The sequence below is a fragment of the Polyodon spathula genome, unplaced genomic scaffold (genome assembly GCF_017654505.1).
Source record: "Polyodon spathula isolate WHYD16114869_AA unplaced genomic scaffold, ASM1765450v1 scaffolds_711, whole genome shotgun sequence".
Taxonomy (NCBI): Eukaryota; Metazoa; Chordata; class Actinopteri; order Acipenseriformes; family Polyodontidae; genus Polyodon; species Polyodon spathula.
The window spans coordinates 1-24,671 of NW_024472200.1; the positions used below are offsets into that span (position 1 = coordinate 1).

Below are 24,671 nucleotides of genomic sequence, written 5' to 3' on the forward strand. Positions count from 1 at the left end.
TCACATTTTTAAATTATCAGTTTTTCGTTAAGTATGGAAAACTACAAGGGGTATGTAATTCAGTATAGGATTAACGTAGCATTATTCCACAGGCTTCATAGGGAGATGCAAAACTTTTGCCCATAGAATAACAAACTTAGTGAAAGCCTGCTTCGGAGATTTGCAATTTTGTTTTTCAACTTCAGGATTCACCACTACATGGCAATGTCTAGGAATTGGAATAATGGCAGGATGCACCGTTTCTCCACTGGCTTTTACCATGGCAATGGAAGCAATTATTAGGGCGTCAAAATGGATAGTGGGAGGAGAACGCTTGGCTTTGACATGACATGACATGACCATCATGACTACAACAGTAACCTGCACTAATCGGTTATTGGGCAAACTAATCAATAATATTGAATGGGCACGAATGCAATTCAAGCCCACTAAGTCAAGGAGCATCTCTATACTAAGCTCAGTCCAGACGGTGGTCAGGCTGATGTGCTAGGGAGGCAAAGTAGGCCGATCCCTGGAGCCAAGAACACCAGGCAGAACGATGTCTGCATCATCTGATGGAAGGAAACGCATATGGATCACACTAGTTTACAGTAAAAGAAGCGGTGCCTTAGTTGGTGCTTAGCTTGGTGAGAACTGAGTCCAATATCAGCATGAAGTTTTAACACCTACTCTCATGTAATGGAAATCATTCACTGTATCCTGTTACAACTGTACATGCAATACTGGCAAAATGCAATAAATATAGCATCGATTTACGATGGTCTCTATAGCAAGATTGTTTGTATACACTTGAACCATAATAATGTTAGTTTATTACATATTATGTAACTACTGCTGTGAACTTTGTCTAATAAATAAAAAGTCATCACAATGCGCAAACCGCTGTCAGCCATGATGCTAGAACAGAAATGGAACTAAAATGATTTTGCGAACAGGCTAAAAGCTGTTCCCTTCCCACTTTGTTTGGCAATTTGTCACCAATTTGTGCACCGACTAGAGGGCAAGCATGCCTTGATTTAGTCTTTTCAAAACTGAGGTCTGAGAATCAGTGGCAAACTCGGATCTTAACATGGTCTCCTTTTGAAGTGCTTTTTAAAACCCCATCCACAGAACAGAGAGGAGTGGTTTGAAAACCTAGTCACAAGAAGTGTTGTTACCTTGAAAGAGCACCTGAGTTTAATTTACTGCGATTTATACATTTTGCATTCACTTACAAAACTGTCTTAACTTGGCAGCCTTACAAGTGTAAGAGACTTCAAGCACCAAAAAGAAAGCTGTGCTAAAACTACAGTAAACTAGTAGCATTTGTATTTTGATTTCCTCCTTTAAAAATAATAAGAGCACATTGTAGACTGGTGTGAAATGCTTTGAGCAGTCTGTCCTTCCTTTACATGACACTCTGCCCTTGTGTGCTCCACCTCAGGCGCAGGAGGATGCGGAGAAGCTGCGCTCGGTGGTGATGCCCATGGAGCGTGAGATTGCTGCCCTCAAGGCCAAACTGACGGAGGCAGAGGACCGCGTCAAGGAGCTTGAGGCCTCCAAGGTGAGTGCTGTGAGCAAGCAGGAAAGACTAGCTCTGTAAGTATTTCAGTTAGAGGCTGGCATTCAGCCCATGTCCGCGTTGGGAGTGACATTCCTGTGTAAACAGAGTCTATGATAGCGAGGATTCCTCTACGTGCCTGTGCTGCTCCGTCAGGTGTATTGATCGATTGATTGATTGATACGTTGTAATACTTACTGGGCTTCTTTCAGTGGGACTCCCTGTATAACCAATGCTGCTGCCAAGTGGATAACTACTGATTTTTAATTTTATTTCGATGATCATCTTTATTTTAAACTTTTTTTTTAATGGCAATGAAAAATAGTCTGAATATAACAGATACCCTTTTAAAGGAAACTGATAACAAAATATACAGTTTAATCTGAAATGCAGTCAGGTAAGTGATAAACTGGCTCCCTTGTGATTGAGCAGTTGGTTCAAACAATAACAGCAAGTGCTGGAGTGTTTCTGTACAATTCTGTGTAAATAAGTATAAAACCATAAAGAGGGTCCAACAATGTGAATCTAGAAATAAGGAAACAGGGTTTTTATGACGGGGCTGTTTTTTGGATGATGATGATAATAAGTTTCTGTAATAAAACCTAATTTGAATGAGTAATTGTATCAATTAAATACATTAATCCGTTGCATATCCAACTGGACGAGTATGTAAAAAGTTGGACAAATGAATCCTGTTTTGAATACCATTCACAGCTGTAAGAATGACTATATTCACACAATTATTGTTTTGAGAGTCAGCTTTTATTAGGGAGCTTCCCTAAATCTCTTGTTTAGACAGATACAGCGTATTAATGCTTGTGGCAGAGTAGCCGTGTGGGTGCGTGCTTTCGCTGCTGAATGACAGGCAGGAGATCGAAGTTGATACGCCCCCCGCAGGCGAAAAGGATTTCGTTACATATCAATACACTGAACAGCTCACATGACATTACCTGCAATGGCTGGTAACTAAAACCAAGTGACTAAAACCAAGATTAACTGAGATTTTCACTTGACAGCCCTAATAAAAATATGCAGTGAGATAATGTTCCTGACTGCCCTGCGGCTCAGTGTCCCCTCTCCTGTCCTCTAATGTCACTAATGTCTTGCAGGTGAAAGAGCTGAACCATGTCCTGGAGGCTGAGAAGTCGTGTCGCACTGACCTGGAGATGTACGTGGCCGTCCTCAATACCCAAAAGTCTGTGCTGCAAGAAGACTCGGAGAAACTGCGAAAAGAGCTACATGAAGGTGACTAAAGCTGCTTTTATCTTTCTATAGGTGGCCGGCACAAATGCTGCGCTTATTGAGAGACATCAGAGCAGTAAGGTCTTCCCCCAAGTGAGTAGGAGCACAGCCTACAAATCAAGATTAAATATCTAGTTTTTATAAGTTAGATTTCTTAATCCGTTTCCTTAAAATTTTTGTAATAAATACTTTTATTTATTTGGTTTTAGCGTGACATGCTTTTTTGAATATTTGTAATGAAAAACACTGTAATAGGAGGTCCCTGAGGCGCACCTGGTAAAGCACGACCGTGTGCTGTGGAGTCATAGTCAGGGGAGTGCAGGTACCCATCCTGGCTGTGAGAAGTAAACAAATACGGGATTTCACATGGAGGCAAAGTCATCAGCCACCTCACCGTGGTAAAATGTGCCCTACTGATCAAGCGGACGCCAGCAGGGCTGGCCTTTGTCCTTCCGGGGCCGATAGCGTGCCGACGTCCACTGTCGAGCTCCTGGGTATTAAAGTAATTGAGTGATATTAAAGGGCACCCACTGACCTCCTGAGCTGTGTGGAGAGTAAAGCAGCTGCATGAAGGGAACATAACTGGACATTCTAAATTGAGGATCTGAAATCACAGAGGAAGAAATATCAGGATGCAATTGTGGCCTTACTATATAAGGGAGTATGGCTTTAATTTCAATCTTCAGGTATACATTTATTTAAGAATATTTATTAAAATAAAATTTAAAAAATGACCAGTGCTTGTTTGTCCCAACTACTTACTGCTCCAAGTTCTGCTCAGATAAGTTATGATATGCATTTGTTGCACTGCGTTTGTAATGTATTGGAAACCAACTGTGCCCTATTAAAGGGGTTTGGAAATGAGCGAGTATTGCTGCCTTTCGAAAGTTCAGGCGTGTATTGTGGGCGAGTGCTGTCTCTAACCTGCCTCTACCTGTCCTTATGCAGTGTGTCACCTGTTGGAGCTGGAGCGCCAGCAGCATAACCAGCTGAAGCACACATGGCAGCGTGCCAATGACCAGTTCCTGGAGTCACAGAGGCTGCTGATGAGGGATATGCAACGCATTGAGAGTGTGCTGTCCTCCGAGCAACTGCGCCAGGTCGAGGAGATCAAGAAGAGGGACCAGGTACAGCACGCACTGAATATTTCAAAATCTGGTGTGTTGTATAACTTTTGTCAGGCTGGGTGTCTCATTCTGCTGATGCTATACCATGGGAGTCCTATATTGGTAGTAAGTAGCTAAACATTTTTTTTTTTTTTACTGTCCCCCTACCTTATAATGTTTGATGCCTGCCATAGATTTATATAATGTGAGCTAGATCAGCCTGTCTTTATAGAAAGTGCTTACTAATATAAATAATAATAAAAAATGTAACTTGAAGCTTTACTTTTTAAGCTTATATGTAATTGTCATTCTCCTGCATTAACCTGGTTTGAAGGAGCATGCAGAGTGGATGTGCGAGTGCATTAACCTGGTTTGAAGGAGCATGCAGAGTGGATGTGCGAGTACATTAACCTGGTTTGAAGGAGCATGCAGAGTGGATGTGCAAGTGCATTAACCTTGTTTGAAGGAGCATGCAGAGTGGATGTGCGAGTGCATTAACCTGGTTTGAAGGAGCATGCAGAGTGGATGTGCGAGTGCATTAACCTGGTTTGAAGGAGCATGCAGAGTGGATGTGCGAGTGCATTAACCTGGTTTGAAGGAGCATGCAGAGTGGATGTGCGAGTGCATTAACCTGGTTTGAAGGAGCATGCAGAGTGGATGTGCGAGTGCATTAACCTTGTTTGAAGGAGCATGCAGAGTGGATGTGCGAGTGCATTAACCTGGAATCTCCTGGTGCTTGTGTTGCAGGAAGAGGACGAGCAGCAGAGGATCAGAAAAGCCAAGGAACGTAAAGAGACGGGGCAAGAGCAGGCTTGGTCTAGAGAGGAGACTCTCATTGTTCTGTCTAATGAGGAGGTGAGCCGCACTCTCCTCTAGAGCAGGGGTACTCAATTATTTTAATGAAGGTCCAGAATTCTTGGTTACAGCAAGGTCAAGGTCCGGAGAACATATTTACTCCCATCCCCATACCGACAGACAAACACAGAGCTACACAAATATAGTTTTTACGCATGTTGTTGGTTTGAGAGTTCAAGGGCCCTTGAGTTGCAGGTGAGCTCAGCAAGAGCACTACAGAGATGCAAAGATTTGAATCAGTCAGAACAGAACGCTGATATTAATGTTAATAATGTTTGTCTTGGAGAACAAATATCCGCGCACACAGTGTGATCTGCAGATACTTAACACAGGAAACATTTTCACTGCATGTGATGTAAACCTGACTATGATAGCAGAATTTGAGTTTTAATCACCAATACAGTGGGTTTACTCATTGCTGAGCTTTGCACACACAGCACATCTTGGTGGTTGGTGGAAAGATGCAATACCTGTTGTGGCTGGGTTCTGTCTGTTGCGCTACCATTGCTTGCAAAGTGAAGTTTCATACACACGCATAGTACAGTACGGTACCATACTGTGTGCTTTACCTGAGTCCGGAATACCAAGAGTAACACAGAATTGAAACAATAATCGATAATATTGATACTCACAGTAATTTTTTGCAGCGCTAATTAGCGTGTTGAAAAATTATCGACCAATCATAATTATTGTCTGTGACCCAGTGAAGCAGGAAGTGGTTCTCCATTGAGCAGTAGGTGTCAATGAACTGTCTGCGTGGGCGTAAAGCATGGTCTGTGTGAGCACTGACCATGCTTTACACCTGCAATAAATAAATAAATGAAATAACGTAGCTGTGCTATCTACAGAAAAGCACAGTTCTAAGGGACTGCTGCCATCTACCAGTGAAAAACAAAACTGCAGACAGTTCTAACCATTCTAATTTATTCACTGAAGCATGTAAAAAAGACATGTTAAACTTTGCAGATGCACATACTGTATAACCCCCTGCATGATATTTTAAAACACAGACCTCTCATGTATGTATTTTTGATATTGTCCGTTTTTCAGGGAACACAAACAAGATACAAGGGTTGGAACGGGCCAAAATTTTAAATAATCAGATGTGCGTCACACTCGTTTAACCATCACTGAAGTCAGTATGTGATATGTGAGTGCTGACTGTAGTCAAATTAAATGAATTGTTTAAATTCATTATTAAAACAAACTAACGTGAATAGCCCCACAATTACACAAATCAAAAGATTGAATTTTGCATGTGTGATTTATAAATTTACCCAGCTGCTTTTCCCCTTGATTTCCACGTGGAGTGCAAGCGAGTCCAAATGTGTCACTCCCCTAAGAATAAGTAGGCTTCCATTTAGATGTACTGTATTGGTTTTGTTGGTAAAGTACTATATTTAACAGTAGTAGTATTTTAATTCATATCGATATGATTCTGAAAATATCACTTGCCAAAACTAGAGAGACAACACATTAACTGTAATACAGAACATACTTTTAAATCCAGTACGTATTGTGCGGTATGTAAAATTTCCTATTAACGACCCAACAGGAAAATTAGATGTAAATGTTATCCATGCACAGAGCTGCGTAAAATGTAAAAGGCAATGCAATTTAGCAAAAGCAAAAGATTAAAAAAAAAAGTTTCCAGAATTAAAACAGTATCCAAAGTCAGTATTCAAAATTGCAGAGTATAGTGCTCAATAAGGCCCTAATGTCACTGTTCACTTGCAAATGAAAATGCACAAAAGCAACTAAAGATCACAGATAAAAATAAAAAAGATTAACTGTTACATTACCGTAGATTGCCTCTTTCGCTTTGTTTTGGCTGCAGGACACAATGTAAGACAGACTGATTTGGCATTAGAGAGAATTAAAAAAAACAAAAAAAACAAAACAACGCAGGCAGTGACGGATATTCAGATAAATTGTAACATTGAAGAGATTGGCTCTGTATCAGAAAACTGGTGACAGTGTCGGAAATCGCGTATGGCGGGTAAGTGCATTAGTGTGTTCCATATAATTAATATTTATTTATATATAAAATGATGGGGATTGATTTTATTCTTAATACAAGGGTAATAAAACGCGACTGATGTGTATCTGGGTAATGGATATCCGAGTGCTGACTGTGATTAAGAAGTTAAACTTTTCATGTGAATACCACGTGGAACTTTCTGGGATGTTCGTTTGTTGCCCAGCCCAACAGCTTCTTGCAGTCCAGATGGATGAAGCTTTATGCTAACCAATTCCGAGATTGAATCCAAAACCCATTCAAAGTCCTCGCTGCAAGTTACCGGTTTTTTACAGGACATTCGAAGAAAGCCCTATACCAGGGATCTTCTATAGGCGGCCTGCATGAGCCTCCCTTCCTGCCCGTCGACTGTCATCTGCCCTTCATTACAGTCGCTGAAATTGCTGGTACGCAGGAGTGTGAAGTCACCGCTGTCTGCTGGGGATTCCTGTCCCCTAACAAGCGGGGTTTTTTAGATACCTAATACAGGAACAAGTCAGCTGATTGGCCGAGCTCTTCACTTTGATGAGATTTCATTTTGGCGTGTCACAGACCTCCACCCATTTAGCTTAGTTTTAGTGTCTCATTGGTTGAGCAACGAGAGAAGGCTTTAGTAGTGCGATACGAAAACAGCGGTAGAAATATTATTTTCTTTAATGCAGAAAAACTATCTGAATATTCTTACAAACATTGCTGCACATTAATTTGAAGGCAAGAATACAACGCCCCCTTTTCCACATTTTTTTTATTTCAGTGAAATTTGAGTTTCCACTGTCAAACCCCGATAATGCTATTATATGAAAATATGTCATTTGCCATTTTGTTTATTGTGAAGAAACTAGTCTACTTTTTTGCACAATTTCTTGTCTGAAATATTTTTTGAGTTTGACATCCTCTGCTTTGTAGTTAATTCAGTGGAGCAAAACAAAGCCTTCACAACCTATTCTGGAAGATTAATTTTACATATTTTAGGGTGAATTGTACTGGAAATCACTTTAATTTTGAAAATAGTTTGCGAGAGTATTTAAAAGAAAGACATTTAACAAACTGTGAAACTAGTATTTGTTTTGTAATCCATTGTAATAGGAAGGTTTTTTTTTATTCAAAGCGACTTAGGTTTGTACCAATTTATACAGCTGGGTATGTTTTCCATACTGAGCAATCTGTCTCAGTGATGGAGGCTGCCTTGCTCAAAGTGCAACAGCAGAGCACCCAGGACTGAATGTACCGTAGAGTGTGTTTATTTATTAATGTATTTTATTTTTTTTATATATTTAATAAAAACTAATTATTATTATTAATAATTATTATTATTAATTAATAATAATAATAATAATAATAATAATAAACCTTTATTGATATAGCGCAATTCATGTACAAAACAATTCAAAGCGCTTTACATACAGAAAAAAAAATACAACAATACAATAATAAACAGTAAGAAGAGAGTACAATTATTAAAAACTGAAGTAACTATAAAATTCAGAATAAAACATAAAAATGTTATGGAAAAGCTATATTAAAAAGGTATGTTTTTAATCGAGATTTGAAGATTGCAATTGAAGGTGAATTTCTGATAAAAGAGGGTAAGGAGTTTCAGAGTGTGGGGGCATTAAAACAGAAAGCAACCTCTCCTATCCTTTTACCATTCACCCTCGGACATACATAAAAGGCCAGCATTTGCAGATCTCAGAGTGCGTTCAGGCTGATAAGGAAATAGTATATCATTTAGATATTGTGGAGATAGTTCATTCAGTGCTTTAAAAACTAATAATAGAATTTTAAAATCAATTCTGTAATGCACAGGAAGCCATTGCAATGATGCCAACACAGGCGTAATATGAGCCCTTTTTTTTGTTCAGTTAGCATTCTAGCAGCAGCATTTTGCACTAGCTGTAGGTGTGATATAGCATGACTTGTAAGTCCAGAGAATAAGGCGTTACAGTAATCTAACCTAGAAAAAATAAAAGCATGTATAATTTCTTTGCATCATCCAAGGACAAGAATGATCTAACTTTTGCAATGTTTCTTAAATGACAGAAGGACACTCTAGTAATGTATTTTATATGTGGTTCAAAGGAAAGTGCGGAATCAAAAATAACCCCCAGGTTTTTCACTTCAGATTTTACATTTGATTTTAGCATACCTAGATCAATATTTGTCGAGTCCATCTGTTGATTAGAGCCTAAAAGTAAGACTTCTGTCTTATCAGAATTTAACTGTAAGAAATTCCGAGACATTCAGCTTCTAATATTGGCTAGGCATTTGAAAAGGGCATTGATAGCTGTTGTGTCACCTGGTTGAACAGATATATAAATCTGTGTGTCATCTGCATAGCTGTGGAAATTCACCCCATGTTTATGAATAACCTCCCCGAGTGGCAGCATGCATAAAGAAAACAACATGGGAGCAAGAATGGAGCCCTGCGCCACACCACGTGTAATATTAGCTAGCCCAGATGTAGATTCTCCTAAGGCAACAAAATACTGTCTATTCATTAAATAGGATATGAACCAGTTTAGGACACTACCAGAAAGGCCCAGTACAGATCAGGATAGAATCTGTACTTACACGTAGATCATTTACCACTTTGACAAGTGCAGTCTCAGTGCTATCGTTAATGCGAAATCCTGATTGAAATTTCTCAAAGATGTTATTATTTCCAAGGAAACTATTAATTTGTTTAAAAACGACTTTTTCTAGTGCCTTTGATAAAAAGGAAGGTTTGAAATAGGTCTAAAATTACTTAGAACTGCACTATCCAGATTCGATTTCACTATGGTTTCACAAGGTTTCACTAAGGCAGTTTTTAAAGAAGAAGGAAACCTTCCTGATGACAAAGAGCTATTAACTATATCAAGGACATCATTGAACAGCTTACTAAACACCTCCTTCAAGAGATCGGTTGGTATAGGATCCAAAAGACACGTAGAGGATTTAATGTGCATAACTATTTTATTTAAGTCTTAAATAAAGATTACTTCAGATCAATTGGTATGCAGTTAGTTTATTCACATTGTAGTATTAATACAAAAAAAAAAAAAACAACTTACCAGTCTGTGTTATATAGGCGATTGCCTTCATCGATGTCCGACTTGCTTTTGTCAGATGCATTGCTTTCGGTTTCGTATGGCTCAAATTGATAAGGCTGTACGCCACACACACCAACAACGAGCCCGCTGTCATCAAGAAAACTGCCCTCCGCATTACAGTCATCATTTTCATTAACTTCTGAAGAAGTACAGGCAGTGAAATCACAGCTTCTCGCCAACCTATTTTCAGTAATAGTCGCCATCTTTCCCCCACCGGGTTCACTCCGTAAAAGTCACAGGTCAGATTTCACCATCTGTTCCTTGTTGGAAAGAGACCTACTGTAACACTGTTTGTAACCCAGAAAGGAGTCATACAAAATCCAGTATTTATATTTTTATATCAAATCAGAATAGGAAGAACATTTTTTAGTGTTTTTTGTAGAACAAAAAAATGTGTTTGGGTTCCCCTTTAACAGACAAATTCAGGTATAGAAAAGAAACTACTACCTATTATTGGTTATTGGTTGTTTTTTCTGTGCATATTGTGATAGTGGTATGAGGTCTCATGTCAGCCAAAGATGGACTGAGACCACCAGATCACTTACTTGACTGGCACGATTCGAAACAGGTACCATAGAAGACCACTACCTTTAAGCAGGACTGTTTCCACTATAATACCAATACTGAGTTTTCCCAAGCTTAACGGTCAGAGCCCCAGTAAGAACATCAGATCAGATATGAACGAGAGAAGGCCATTTCCACATTGTCTGGTTCCTAGTAGCTGATTTAAAAAATGTGATATTAAATTGTCCAGGTGTGGCTAGGTAACCCATTCCATGCCCTCACCACTCTGTGTAAAGAAGTGTCAGCTATCCCCTGTCCTAAGTCTGTCTTTGCTTAATTTCTAACTGTGTCTTCTGATCCTGATTTCTGTACTGCTCTTAAAATATTGATTCAGGTTAACTTTGTAAATTCCTTTTAAGATTTTGAGGACTTGTCCCCCCTAGTTGTTCTTTTGTTCTAGGCTAAATAGATTGATTTATTTCAGCCTGCTGTTGTTTTAGCTTATTCCTTAAAGCCCTGGGATTAGTCTGGTTGCTCTTCGTTGGGCCACAGTGTCCCTCTTGTACTGTGATGACCAGAATTGAACACAATAGTCCAAGTGTGGTCTCACCAGTGTGTTATTTAACATAATAACTTATTATTTATCAACTCCTTTAAACTCCTGTTCACTCTTGTGTCTCCTCAGCATGCTCACAGAAACCACAGCATCCACAGCTCGGCTCACTCCCTAGACACTGAGATCCTGGGCCCAGCAAGTGTGGACAGTGAAGGGAAGCAGGATGGCGGTGCAGGAGATCTCTTCAAAGACGGACTACGCAGAGCCCAGTCCACAGACAGCCTGGGAGCGCCCGGGGGAGCCCTGCTGACGAGAGGCCTGGATCACAATAACAAGGCCAAGTCAGCAGGGAACTTGGATGAGTCTGACTTCGGGCCCCTGGTGGGGGCGGACTCTGTTGGAGCTGAGAACTTTGACACGGCTTCCCTTGGCTCTTTCCAGCTCTCCTCCGGTGCCTTCCTCCTCACCAAAGACCAGGAGAAGGCCATCAAGGCCATGACTCCAGAACAGGAGGAGACCGCCTCCCTGCTCTCCAGCATCTCCCAGGCCCCCGAGAACGCCTACCTCCCCGCCTCAGGGTACCGGCTGGTCAGCGAGTCCGAGTGGAACCTGCTGCAGCAGGAGGTCAGACACCAGAGCACTGCTGTTAGAGAAGCTGAGCACACGAGCTGCATCCATTTCCATGACTAGCCAGCTGACACAGTGTCGTACCTTGTGATCGGATATAGTTTAAATGCATGCAGTGTAAAAACAAAGACACACACGTCCATTGCTGTTATATAAGTATCTTATATTAAGTGTCTGACAAGCGATGACTAGCCTAGAGAGAAAGTGGCAACTAGGGTTTGAACCTCATCTGTAACTGCAATTTAACCATGTCATAATTTAATTGGAATAGCCATAAAAAAGTGATATAAATAATGATACACACAAAATCAATAAATGTTATTTCTTACTGCCTTTACTTGCCAGGACCCCCTTGAAATGAGATGTATATCTCAAGGGTTCTGTCCTGGTTAAATACATTTGAAATAAACTACCCTGCACTTGCACAAAGACTGCTAGTTCCCCTTAATTAGGCTATTATATTAAATACACACAATCTATAGATAATGTTAAAAAATTACTAATTGCCAATGATTAAGTTGTGTGCATAACAACAAACGAGGAGAGCCATGAATGAAATATACAAATTAGATGAGTCGCTGTACTAAAAATATATATATATATATATATATTTTTTTTTTCCTTTATACATGGTTACATCCAAAATTTACAAGCAATTTCTTATGTAATACATTATTTTACCTTTGTTGATACTCAGTACACTTCACGTAATTATCAAGTTAATTCCAGTTTGCAGACTGTACTACAAGTGGCCCCCTGCCCACCCCAGTTCTCCTCCTAGGGATCATTGTGTTATTGGCCTTGGCAGCCCTAGGTGAGGTGGCATTCACTGTGAATTTGATATTAGGGAGATAAAGGCAGTACATTGGAGTTCGTGACCATGCTGTTTTCCTGCAGGTGAAGAACGCAGGCAGAAAGCTGGGCCGGCGGTGTGACATGTGCTCCAACTACGAGAAACAGCTGCAAGTCATCCAGGGTCAGGAGGCGGAGACCCGCGACCAGGTGAGACTGGCTCCTCTCAACACAGCCTCATTCACATTCACCAGCCACAAAGCCCTGTGTTCTCTTTGAATGCTGTGCATTTGTCATTGTGAAATCGTCCCCTTAACATGGTTAAACTGTTTCAAAGATCTCCAGAGATCTCACTCCTTGCATATCTCCACAAGATAATTACTATAGTGTACTGTATTGGTTTATTATTCTGCATTCTTGCTGTTAACTGTCTACATTTACGATGCTTCTAACATTGTAGCACAGTGGCATTGTATTTAGTTATGTTGGATAGAAAAAAGTGTAAATAATAAAAAAATACTTCCCAATAAGCAGAAAATGTAATGCATAGGCATAATTTACACTGGGGACGTAGACGCGGGGGCATGTCCACCTCACCTTTTCAAAGATGGGGAAATGTCCCCTTCACATAGCAGGAGTACTGAAATGTATGTTTCACACAAAAATGTGTGGTATAATTATTACTAAGTATAGAAGCCAATGGAAGGGAAAATGTGATGGGATCCGGGATCACTGGAGCCGGGTCATGAGATGTGTTTTACTATGAGGATCTGGATCGGGCTCAGGGCTTGCAAAATTTTGGTAATGGTAGTTGCCCTTTGGGCAGTCCATTGTATACATTTGGTTGAACAAAAAAAAAAAAAGTCTGGTTGCCCATAATTGACCTGTGGACTGTGATTTGTACAAAGTACACTGTACTCAATATAGGTACAGTATCTCAGGGTTCATACACTTCTTCAACATCAAAATTCCATACTTTTTCCAGACTTCCATTTGTTTTTCCCAGACTTGTGTTTTAGTTAGTTTCTACTAGTTTTTTGATAGTTATCCACATTGGCGGGCAGGCGCAGAGCATTATAGCTTTTTGATCCAGAGCAGAAGTTGCTCCTGGTTTTCCAAAATTATTTATCAGAATCTGGAGGTGCATATCTAGCAAGAGACAATGCAGGTATGCAAAAGAGAAGTAAGGTACAATCTAAGAAATGTCCAATATTTGAGAACTACGTTGCATTATTTACAAAAAGCATATACAAAGTTGTATACTGCAAGTATACTTGTGCCAAAATAAGATTGTATAATGGTACCATAGTATACTTAAACTAGACAATTTTTGTACAAGTATACTTGCAGTATATTACTTTTTTGTAGGGGATGATACTGGATTCTGATCCAAACTTCTTTATACCCTCCGTTAAATGTTGAACACTATGGGAGATGAAAGATAACAAAAATGAAATACAAATGTGCATGCATTATATATAAAAATGTGCAAGTGTCGTGCATTAAGCTTATAAGTCAGTCCAAAGCCTTTTATTCGCTGTAGTAAAAGCACAATCCAAAATGAACAATATAAGCTGCTGGAGTAAGTTAGGAAGTTTAATTTTAGTACTGTTTTATTCTTTGATTTTCTTTATTATTACAGTGTTTGTCACTACTAGCACTAATAATAATAATAATCAATTTTGCTTTGCCGTGCTCGTTGCATAAAGCTGACGAGCAAACATCAGCAGCAGTTTGATTTTTTTTTTTTTTTTAATCGGTATTTAATCGTACAATGAAGACCACATAGCGAGGATGTAAATGGTATCTACACTGGGCTGATGGTTTTGACCAGAGGCTGTTGCTGCACTCGTACTCTAAGTTACAAGCAAACACCATACATTTAAAATAAAATTACCAGTACATTTTATTAATCACATTAAAGAACTGGAAAAAGCGATGTCAACATGCTGTGTGATAGATAACTAACATATTTGATTATTTTTATTTATTTTTTTCCCCTGGGTTGGGAAATAACATTAACGATTTAACAGCAAGATAACAAAATGTGAATCTTGGTGAGCAGAGTACAGTAGCTTGTAATTCCCGTCTGTAACTTCATTTAATAATGTGCACAGGAGGGATGTGAAGTCCGGGTTTGGAAACTTGCCTCTTAGCAACAGCTACTGGATAGTTTAGCCGTCTAACAATGACAGATACAACAGTTACTAGACAGGACAAAGCAAACAAAACCCTCACGGTTAGTACGCAGGTTTAACCTTGGAGGTCTTTGTGTAACCAGATCGCTCAGCCACATGCCCTGATATACCTTCAGTCCCGCCCCCTTTGGTAGCGAGTACAATCACGTCATCCATGATTGACACATTGATTACTGCATTAAGTGATGACTTTGGTTCTTGGTTGGCCGGCTTCCGACTGAACCTGGAATGAACTGCCAAACCATCCAGTCTGGGGCACACTGTTCTTGTTATACAGCACCCTCACAGGTCGGGAGGGAGATTGTTGACTAGAATTCATTCTCTCTCTGTCACAATTACCAATAACTTTTTACACAATTATTATACCAAATTAATCACGATTTATTATTGATTCTAAATTATTTTGCGTGTTTAAATACATCGCACAGACTCTCACATCTCTGTTTATCAGTGTTCTAAAACTCACTCTTGGTCACATTTTACTAAACATTTTTTTTAACTAATAAACAAACAATTACTATAACGAACATTATCGTATTCATCATAGTAAAGTTCTTACCTGTAAACAGGAACACGTTTAACGTTTGAAACTCATTGTCTGGATCTTGGTGCTATTTATATTATCATCGATACACTGCGGTTTGAGGGTACAGCTGCATATATTAAGTGAATGGAATAGTTTTAATAGCAAAACTGTATGTCTTTAGTATTTTAATTGTGGGGAAACCACAACGTTTCTAGAAATATTTAAGGGCAATTCTCAACCCTCGCATTAAGTCTGCATTATGCCACGCTTGTTCTAGCACTCAACGCTGCCTCGGGCTGGGTGTACCAAAGGGATCTGCTCCTGGATCCAGGCTCTGATCTGAGCAGAGCAGAGCTTCAGTGCTTTTCGAAGGCTTAAGTCATGGCTTTGCAATTGCATGACTCAGAAGAGACTGACTAATACAGCTACTTGCCACACTCATCACTCATGACAACACTGTGCTAATTGCCACAGAAATGTGCTTGGATCTCTTACTTAGACATAGAAGGGATACAAGGTTTTGTTATACTTGTTTGATTATTTCACAGTAATCTTTATGCTTTTTTAAAAAATTTGAATTCACTTGAAAGAGAAAATGTACACATTTTTAGTTCAGTTTTTTTTTCTTGTGCTTCAGTTTGGTTTACGACAGTTAGCTTTGTTTTGGTAAGTGGGAAACGCAATGTTTGGGTCTGGTGACACAAACATAGAGGAATAGTTCTACAATTCTGTGGTTTGGGCAGTGATGGAACTCGTACCATAACAAGACAGCAAGGAAGGCAGACTGCTGGAAAAGAGAAAGTAAATAATTCCTTAAACCCTGTGAGGAAGAGCAATTTATCCATTATTTACATTCTTTAGCACAACTTAAAAGAGTATCAGAATCTGTATTTATAGTCATTTGTCAGAGTCATGTTTCATCTGGCAGAATCATTCAGGGCATGTTCTGATTTACAAGAACAAATTGCATTTGCACAGCGCCTTTCACCATAAATGTTCCAAAGCCCTAATTGGATTCAAGCTGCATATTTGAGAAACCGGATCCCAAAACCTCTGTATATTCTGCATTTTAACCTGTTAGGTCTGAAATCTGGTGGGGGTTTAATTGATTCCCTCAACCCGATTTGAGTGTGGTATGTAAACTCTGTACATCTGATTTTGGGTTCAAAACAATCGCACCAGGATCAGTTCCCTGTGCATGTGAACGTAGTGCACAGCACGCATTAGGAAATGAAGGATGGGCAGGTTTGATGTCACTGTTGTCAGTGGAACTGTGTCTTTCAAGATAATTGGAGATAGGACTGGAGAAATAAACACACTCTCCTGCTCACTCTCAGGTGAAGAAGCTACAGGTAATGCTGCGACAGGCCAACGACCAACTGGAGCGCACACTGAAGGACAAGCAGGAGCTGGAGGAGTGTGTGAAGCAGGGCAACGAGGAAACCACCACCAAGGTGATGACACGCAATCTGTTCGTTGTTTTACACATTGTTTTTTTAAACCTTCAGTTCAGGTGATAGAAATACCTTTTACCTTTTTTGCTTTCTTTTCAACTTCAAATATTTTCAATCTAGTAGTAAAGTAAAATGTTACATTTGCATACCGTACTGTTTTAGCATCACTCAACTGTGCCATTGTAAAGCTTCAAGTGACTGCATGGTAAGAAAAACACAACATGCATCCTTTAAAAAAAAAAAAAAAAAAAAAACTGCATGTATATGTTAGGGAGGATTAGAAAAATATTTGCAGAAAAAAACAGCAACCTGAGACAAATTATAAGCAACAGAAATTAAGAAATGTGAAACTGAATTGTATTTTTTTTTCAAATTGTCAATTTTTCATTAGCATCCCTAAAACAACTATAAAAAAAAAGTTGTTGAAAACCAGTTGAGATGGAGTGGAAGTTTCTGTATGTATGTTATGGTGACCTACTAGAATCAACCTGTATGTATTCTGGGCTAATGAACCTGGGCTTTTAAGAAATGCTTATCTGATGAACCATCCCATGGTCATTTGGTGCTTTGTTTTTGTTTGCAGTAGTGTTGATTGTGATGTCTCTGTAAATAACTAAAAACAAATCATTTTAGTTGTAGTCAATTGCACTTAAACAAAACCAGGGAGGAATGGAATAAAACAGGTGTCATGTTTGCTGTGATTGGACTGCAGGTCTCCACATTGATGCAGAATGTCCAGGAGTCCGAGACTCTGCTCAGTACCTTACAGCAGGCTTTCTCTCAGGCTAAGAGGAGAGCACAGGAGCAGATGGTAAGCCTGCCGTTCCATTGCAAGACTTTCCACAATGTAATCAGAGAGCCCTCTCCACTGCTCTAATAATGGGATGTCATTTAAGCAGCCTTAAAAACAATACAAATGCATGGACACGCTTCCCACATTGAAGTACAGTTCCCATTAACGCTGTACATGTATGTTTAAATCTACGTTAAAACAAGTCATGTACCGATTAAACTATCATACACATTTTCAATGAAAAAAAAACTTAATTATAGAGATCACATTTTAAATAGATTTTCATATACAGTATTACATTACAGTGATTTATGATGCATTAAGATATTATAAATGGTGAAAATCAAGCAAGAAAGTAAAATACTGTGGTGTTTTATGATGTTTGTTTTCTGTTTAAACCCTTACCCCTCTACTATTCTAGCGAGGCGCTGCAGGCTGAGACCTGAGGGTTCTGATTATACAGTTCCTGCTTTTAAATGAACCAATTATTTTGACTAGATGGCTTACCATCTTATTGTTTCTCCTAACGTACTGACAATGAAAGGTCTCATTATAAATATAATGTTACAAATATAGGTTGTAAACATGTGGAACGTACAAAATATATGTGTGGTTTCTTTTAAACAAGTCATTGGTTCACATTGATGTTGGGAAGTTGTAATTTTGTTACATTGTATGATCCCCAACAAATAGGGTTAAACAGTGGCTGATTGTTAAAGTAGTTCTAGTTAATAAAATAATTCTATAATTCTATGCCTGTTTTGCACTTCCATGGTTTTTATTGCACTAGAGTAGCTGTTATTTACTTCATGCTAATATTGCACTGCACTTTCATCAAGATAAAATGAGATAGTAGTGGTGAGGACCAAGCAAGACGTAGCTTCACTGCAACACCTGCATACCTTGAAGTGAGATATGAGCCTCCAGTGCTTTTCCTCTGCCAGGTAGGGTAGATTTCCTATTGGCACGGTGTTCATGGCTGAAGTGCAATGCCAGCTCCAGGGATCAGCCAGTTTGTGCCTCCCTCGCTATCAGCGCACACAACGGCAGTGATGCTGGCTCCAGGGATTAAATGTGCAGTTTTGAAAGAAACACATCGTATATCAAATGTGTATTTGCATTTTAAAATATATCATGTGTTCCTACTTTAGATTAATGGAAGTTTCAATTTTCTCAGCCTTTTTTGCTAGCAATCTGTTATACTGTCACTTCCTTGGTCATTTCACCTCAGCATCGTCTTCAGTCAAAGCCTGACTGACTGAAAGCAAGGCAGTCAGTAGGGGAAGCAGCTGTCTAGAAAGAAGACATTGAAGGGGTGGGCACAATTTCGCCCTCCAGGTGCCCAAGCAAGGGCAACACTAACTGAAACATTGCAAAATAGAGATGTGCAGTACCATTATGTTTTAAAATGAAAATCCGTATTTGCTATGATGTGTTTCTTTCAAAACTGCACATTTGAGACCTATATAACGAAATGGTCCCCACCCTGTAAGTGTAGTGGAATTATTTGTTGGCTACAATCACTTTAAAATACAAATGCAATGAGAGAACTCAATGTTATGTGGTTATAAATACCTAATCAACTTTACATTTTTACTGTAGTGCAGCAGAACACACTTTTAGAAGCACACTTCTTCCTTGCTTTGCCAATAAGACTGTTCCTTTCTGATTAGTTGCTGCCTTGTTGTGGTTCTGGTGTCTTGTCCATACAGGCGTTGCTGATGCAGTCTCGGGAGCAGGTGGCGGAGGAGCTGACCAGGCTGCAGCGGGACAATGAGAGTCTGCAGGGAAAGCACCGGCTTCACCTAACCATGCAACAACAAGAGAACTTCACCGTGCCCACTGCAGCCGAGGTATTGGTCACAGAAGCACCTGCCAGCTGAGTGCCTACTTGTGAATTAATAAAGACCCCAAATATTGTAGCTTAAATGACATGGTCCCACAGGAAGTATGCGCATTATCTAAATAGCATTTGTTGAACGACCAATCTGATTTGGTGGACAGGCACTTATTGGAAAGCATTCGTGTTGCCAGTATCATTACTGTTGCCCAAAACGTTTACCATGGGGAAATTAGCACAGCCATTTTGCAGTTTCCCCATGGTTGTACTATGCATTTACCTTTTTCATTTTTTATATATGCTTTACCATACAGTGCATTTATATATGCTTTACAAGGCTAAACTAAGCTTTCAATATGTGTTATTACACCATGTGCAAATGGTAAATGGTGTGCTAAACTGCAGTGCTGCTATAGACCCCAAAGATACCCATGCTATTGGTATTCAGAATCCTGCAGCTTGTGGTAGATGTCTGGTTCAGAATCTTGCAGCTAGTCTGATTCCACCTTATAAATCACTATGGGCGTCTTTGCATTCAGGCAGTTTAATTTCATTCAGATAAATACAGGTTTGTGATTAATCAAATCAAAACTTAATTGTAGTGTGGTGATAAAAGTTATTATAGCTCTAGTGTTTGGTCTACCATATTAATATTTAATATTAATAAAATTCTTTATGAAATCTATATAAGTGCAGTTTTAAAAAAACATGTCTCCCTCTATCTCTCTCTCTCTCTATGTATGTGTGTGTGTTTGCTATAACATGTTTCTTTCAAAACTGCATAGTTGAGGTCTACATAATGCATGGATCTGCATTGTGGAGAAAATGTATAAAACTGTTTTGTTAGCTACACTTTAATATTGTAACACATGCTGCCATACATTGAATTGCTGTAACATGTTGCACATAAAGCAGTGAAGTGTCCTGTGTCCCTGGTCAGGAGCTGCAGGCCCTGGTTCTGCGGTACCGGGAGGACATAGTGTGTGTGCGGACTGAAGCCGACCACCTGGAGGAGAAGCTGAAGGCAGAGATTCTGTTTCTGAAGGAGCAGATACAGGCGGAGCAGTGTCTCAAAGAGAACCTGGAGGAGACACTGCAGCTGGAGATCGACAGTTGCAAAGAGGAAATTGGTGAGGTGTAAAACACATTAGAAGTGGTTTAGTAAACTTCAAATAAGATGACACAAGGGTTTACATGGAAGTTTTTTTTAAAAATCTAGCTCAGTATATCTGCTTATCTAGCTCAATACATCTGTTTGTTATCTCGCTTGGTACATCTCTTTATTATCTCGCTCGGTACATCTGTAGCATGTAACAGTGATGCAAGTCTCTAATCTTTAAGGACTTACATTCTCATGTATGTAGTTTCTTTAGAACCCACTAAGATAAGAAAGCTGTTTTATAAAAGTATGTTTTCAGTCTTGACTTAAAAACTGTAACAGTCCCAGCTTCGGTGACTGAAGAAGGGAGGACATTCCTTAATTTCGGAGCTCTGCATGAAAAAGCTCTTCCTCCCGTGGTGATTTTGTTGACTGTAGGAATAACCAGCAGCCCCGCATCTTATGATCAAAGAGTGTGATTTGGTTATACAGGATCGGTAACTTCTGCAAATAACGTTTTTTTTTACATTCAAAGTAGGTAATCGTGGGGTATATTTCATCATAGAGTGATATTCTCTTGATAATCTTCAGATTCTTTGCTGTTTAGTAAGGTATAATACGGCATATTTCGGTGGATATTTGTTCTGATACACAAGCCGAAAGTCACGTTATGTCAGTCAGACCTCAAACAGGTTAAATGTTCACCGGAGCAAAAGGGTTAAAGGAAACTGGAAAAATACACAGTTTAATTTGAAATGCAGTCAGGTGAGTAATTAACTGACTCCTTTGTGATTGAGCAGTTGGTTCAAACTATTTAACAGCAAGTGCTGGAGTGTTTCTGTATAATTCTGTGTTAATAAATATAAAACCATAAAGAGGGGCCAACAAAGTGAATCCAGAAATAAGAAAACAGGGTTTTTATGATGTGCTGTTTTTTGGATGATGTATAATAATAATAATAATAATAATAATAATAATAATAATAATAATAATAATAATAATAAAGTGTCAGTAGTAAAACAAAATTGAAGGAGATGGATGCAGTAATTGTATCAATTAAATGTGCTTCCGAGTGGCGCATCAAGTAAAGGCGCTCCACGTGGAGTGCAGGATGTGCCCTATAGCCTGGGGATCGCAGGTTTGAGCCAACCTTGACCGGGAGTTCCTAGGGGGTGGCGCACAATTGGCCGAGCGCTGGCAGGGGAATCCACAGCTCACCGTGCATCAGCGACCCCTGTGGCCAATAGGGCGTCTGTGGTTCTGCAGTGGAGCCTCCAGACCTGTGTTGTCCTCTGACACTATAGGTCTGGTGGCCTCGCCGTGGATCCACAGCTGAGGATACAGATAATAATTGGGCACACTAAATTGGGGAGAAAACCGGGGTAAAAAAATTGCAAAAAAAAAATTATATTAAAAAAAACAAGATTAACTGAGGTTAAAAAATTTCGCTTGACAACCCTATTTTAAAGCCTTGTTTTTCTACACTTGTTTTCTTTTTCTGTTCTCTTATATCTGTCTTTTTTTCTTTTTCATTTCCTTCGTTGATGGCTGCCATTCAGACATTCTGGAAGGTATGAAGCAAGCGCTGGCCGTGATGCTAGTTTAGGCTATGTGTGTTTTCACTGTAGCAGAAGATGCCTTTCTTTTCATAGCAGCACCTCTGACACACTTAAAGCACTGCTCCTCCAATGGCACCATTTACTTGGTTTTAGGCAGAAGCCCTTGCAGTGATTAAACAAAGGCATGCATTAGTCTTTCAGCATCAGATACAGAAATAATTGGTTTAAGTTTGGTTATATTTCTCAAATGGTAAAAAGGTAACTTCCGTAATATGCCTCCAGTGATAGATCAGAATCAAAGATGACCCCACACATTTTTGTGTTCTGAGATCAAGCATGTAGTTTGCATTGGCAACCAAGCATCGCAGCTGTATCAAACATTCAAGCTAGAGCATGTTATTTCCCCATAGTAAAATAGTACACAATTAAAGGTGCTGTCATCAGCTGCATAGACCACTCAGTAGAATGAGGCAACAAACAAGTGAGCACAAACATTAAGTCTTGTATTAGCATAACTTTTTAATATCTTAACAAGTTGTTGTATTTTAAGCCTGTGAATATGTTAGCAAACAACTTGCTCTAAAGAAAGTGGCACCCAACAATGGGATTTTGTGATCAGTTTAGCCACTGCATTCTGTATCCAGAATAATTATTAGTTCTAACAGGAAATAATAAGGTGGCATGTGGTCTGCTTCCAAAGCTCAAATGCCACCATTATCCATTTCAACATAAAACATGATCCTAACAACATGGGTGTAGGAGAGCTGCGAGAAGAACAATGTCCTACAAAAATAACCGTGTTTGCATCTGCTGCATCAACCCCTGACTTCTGAGATACAGTCATCTTTTATCATGAGTCTGATTTTTATCCAGTGTGTGGGTTTGGAGAAAGAAATTACAAGAATTGTCGCAAAAACATCTGCAAACCAGAGTGAAACACAAGGGACTTTGTGGGCAATAATTCGGACCAGATTGACAATCCAAAGGGTATTAACTGACACCAGTGATGGTTGCTCAGATGATTCAGGCAGAATAAACATTACAGTACATTTCACTCCTATATTTACTTAGTGTCTACTTTCCTCTTCAGACGTCTCTTTTTCATATTGAATGGTGGCCTTTTCTTATTTTTATTTCTTACCTTGTATGATGAACTCGACACGCAGAGTGAACTCCCAGTCTCCATGTTGCTCGGGTCAGGAGAAAAAAATCTCTTTCCCAGAGATCCTTGATATAATCTTTTTTGGCGGCAAAGTAGTGTCCCCCCTCTATATAACCCACCACATCCTTTAGCATTCTTGTCCAAATTACATCTGTGTATTCTTTGGTCCAGACATAGTTATAATTGTGCTTCATTCGTTTGAAAAAGTTATAGTACTTTTGGTTTCTTTTTCTCCTTCTAATAAGTTTCTTTTCTGTTTATATTAATGTGTCATACACATGCCTTCTGTTTGTTCTGTGTTGTTCCCCACTTTCACCTTCTTGTGTTAGAAGTGTATAAGAAAGTTTACAAATGAGAGGAGGCCATTCGGCCCATCTTGTGTGTCTAATGTGTGTTGACATGTCGGACACACAGACACAAAAGGGAAGTGCTCTTTCGTCCCCAGTGCCACGGTCTGAAAGAACCCGCTCTTCATCCTTTTGTTATAAACTTGATAAAAAAACCTGTTCCAGGACCTATCAAAGCCCATTCAGTAAGAGGAGTGGCTACTGCTTGGGCAAAATTCAAATCCACTCCAATCCAGGACATCTGCAATGCTGCTACCTGGGCCTCTTTTGAGACCTTTACAGAACATTACAATTTAAATGTGTCTTGCTCTCAGCCTACCTTTACTCACTCTGTGGTGTCTGTGGCTTCTTCCACTAATATCTGACCTGCCACCCTTTATCTGTTTCCTTTGGTAGAGTTCACGCTGTGTGGAGTTCATCATACAAGGCAAGAAGATGAAGATTACCTGTGATATGGTTTCTTTGTAGAATGATGAACTCCACACACTTATATCCCATCCTCCTTCCCCCTTTTTTCTTTACTGAATAATTTTTGTGAAATTTGGACAATACTAAAATATGTTTGAGGTTATATAGAGGAGGGTTAAAGTGAAGTATGGCCAATGCGTCTAATAGCGATATTGGGGTTTTAGGTCATGCATTCTATTTGCTTTTTGTATTTTTACTCAATTAATTCCACATCCTGCTCTTGAAAAGACCGATCTGCGCAATGACCAGGATTATTTACTTCTGTAACATGCACCTTGGCTTCACTGTCGGTGACAGTGATTGTATTAAATATTACAAATCAAACAGATAATCAAAATAATTCTTCTGCATCAATAAAAAACATCTCTGATTGGTTTAAGTCAGACTGATAAACACCCAAGGATAAGAATGCAATTGGCATAGGCAGAGATTATATAGCAACCCAATGCAAGGCAGAAGCTAAAACATTGTTACATTCAGGAGAGATTGAGACTTACATAATGAATATCTTTTTCCATTTTTCACAGCCTCCTTTTCTAGTTTGAAAACAGAACTGGAACGTGTCAAATCTGAAAAGGAGCAGGTATGTGTCCTTTGGGGTGAACTGTGAGGTCTGGAAGAAGCTTCATGTAGGCAAAGTTGATGCATTAACCAACCCTGAGTTGGTTCACTGAGTTTAAGAATTTCATGTTTAAATATAATTAGTATAATTAATTTGCAGTGTCAGTGTGATACCTCTAATAAAATTTGCCGAGCCGATAAAGAACATTGTAGAACACACGCGTGGTTCCAAACATATATCAGAACACTACAGCCTTGCTGTATATGTACAGTTGAGGGTACTCTTTTTGTTAATATTAGTTGTAAATAACTCCTGTAGATTTCTCTGATTTC

At 39.3% G+C, this 24,671-nt stretch overlaps 1 protein-coding gene across 1 annotated transcript; it reads left to right on the forward strand.

Annotated features, from left to right (window-relative positions):
• Nucleotides 1-1,375: 1,375 nt before the first annotated feature.
• Nucleotides 1,376-24,402, forward strand: LOC121308460 (rab GTPase-binding effector protein 1-like; the record flags this gene model as incomplete). Its single annotated transcript, XM_041240874.1, has 12 exons — nt 1,376-1,543; nt 2,650-2,785; nt 3,731-3,909; nt 4,636-4,743; nt 11,042-11,536; nt 12,437-12,541; nt 16,393-16,509; nt 17,222-17,320; nt 19,015-19,155; nt 20,083-20,272; nt 21,801-21,812; nt 24,305-24,402. Coding segments are annotated over 12 exons (1,833 nt in total), but the record flags the coding sequence as incomplete, so codon positions are not given.
• Nucleotides 24,403-24,671: the final 269 nt, after the last annotated feature.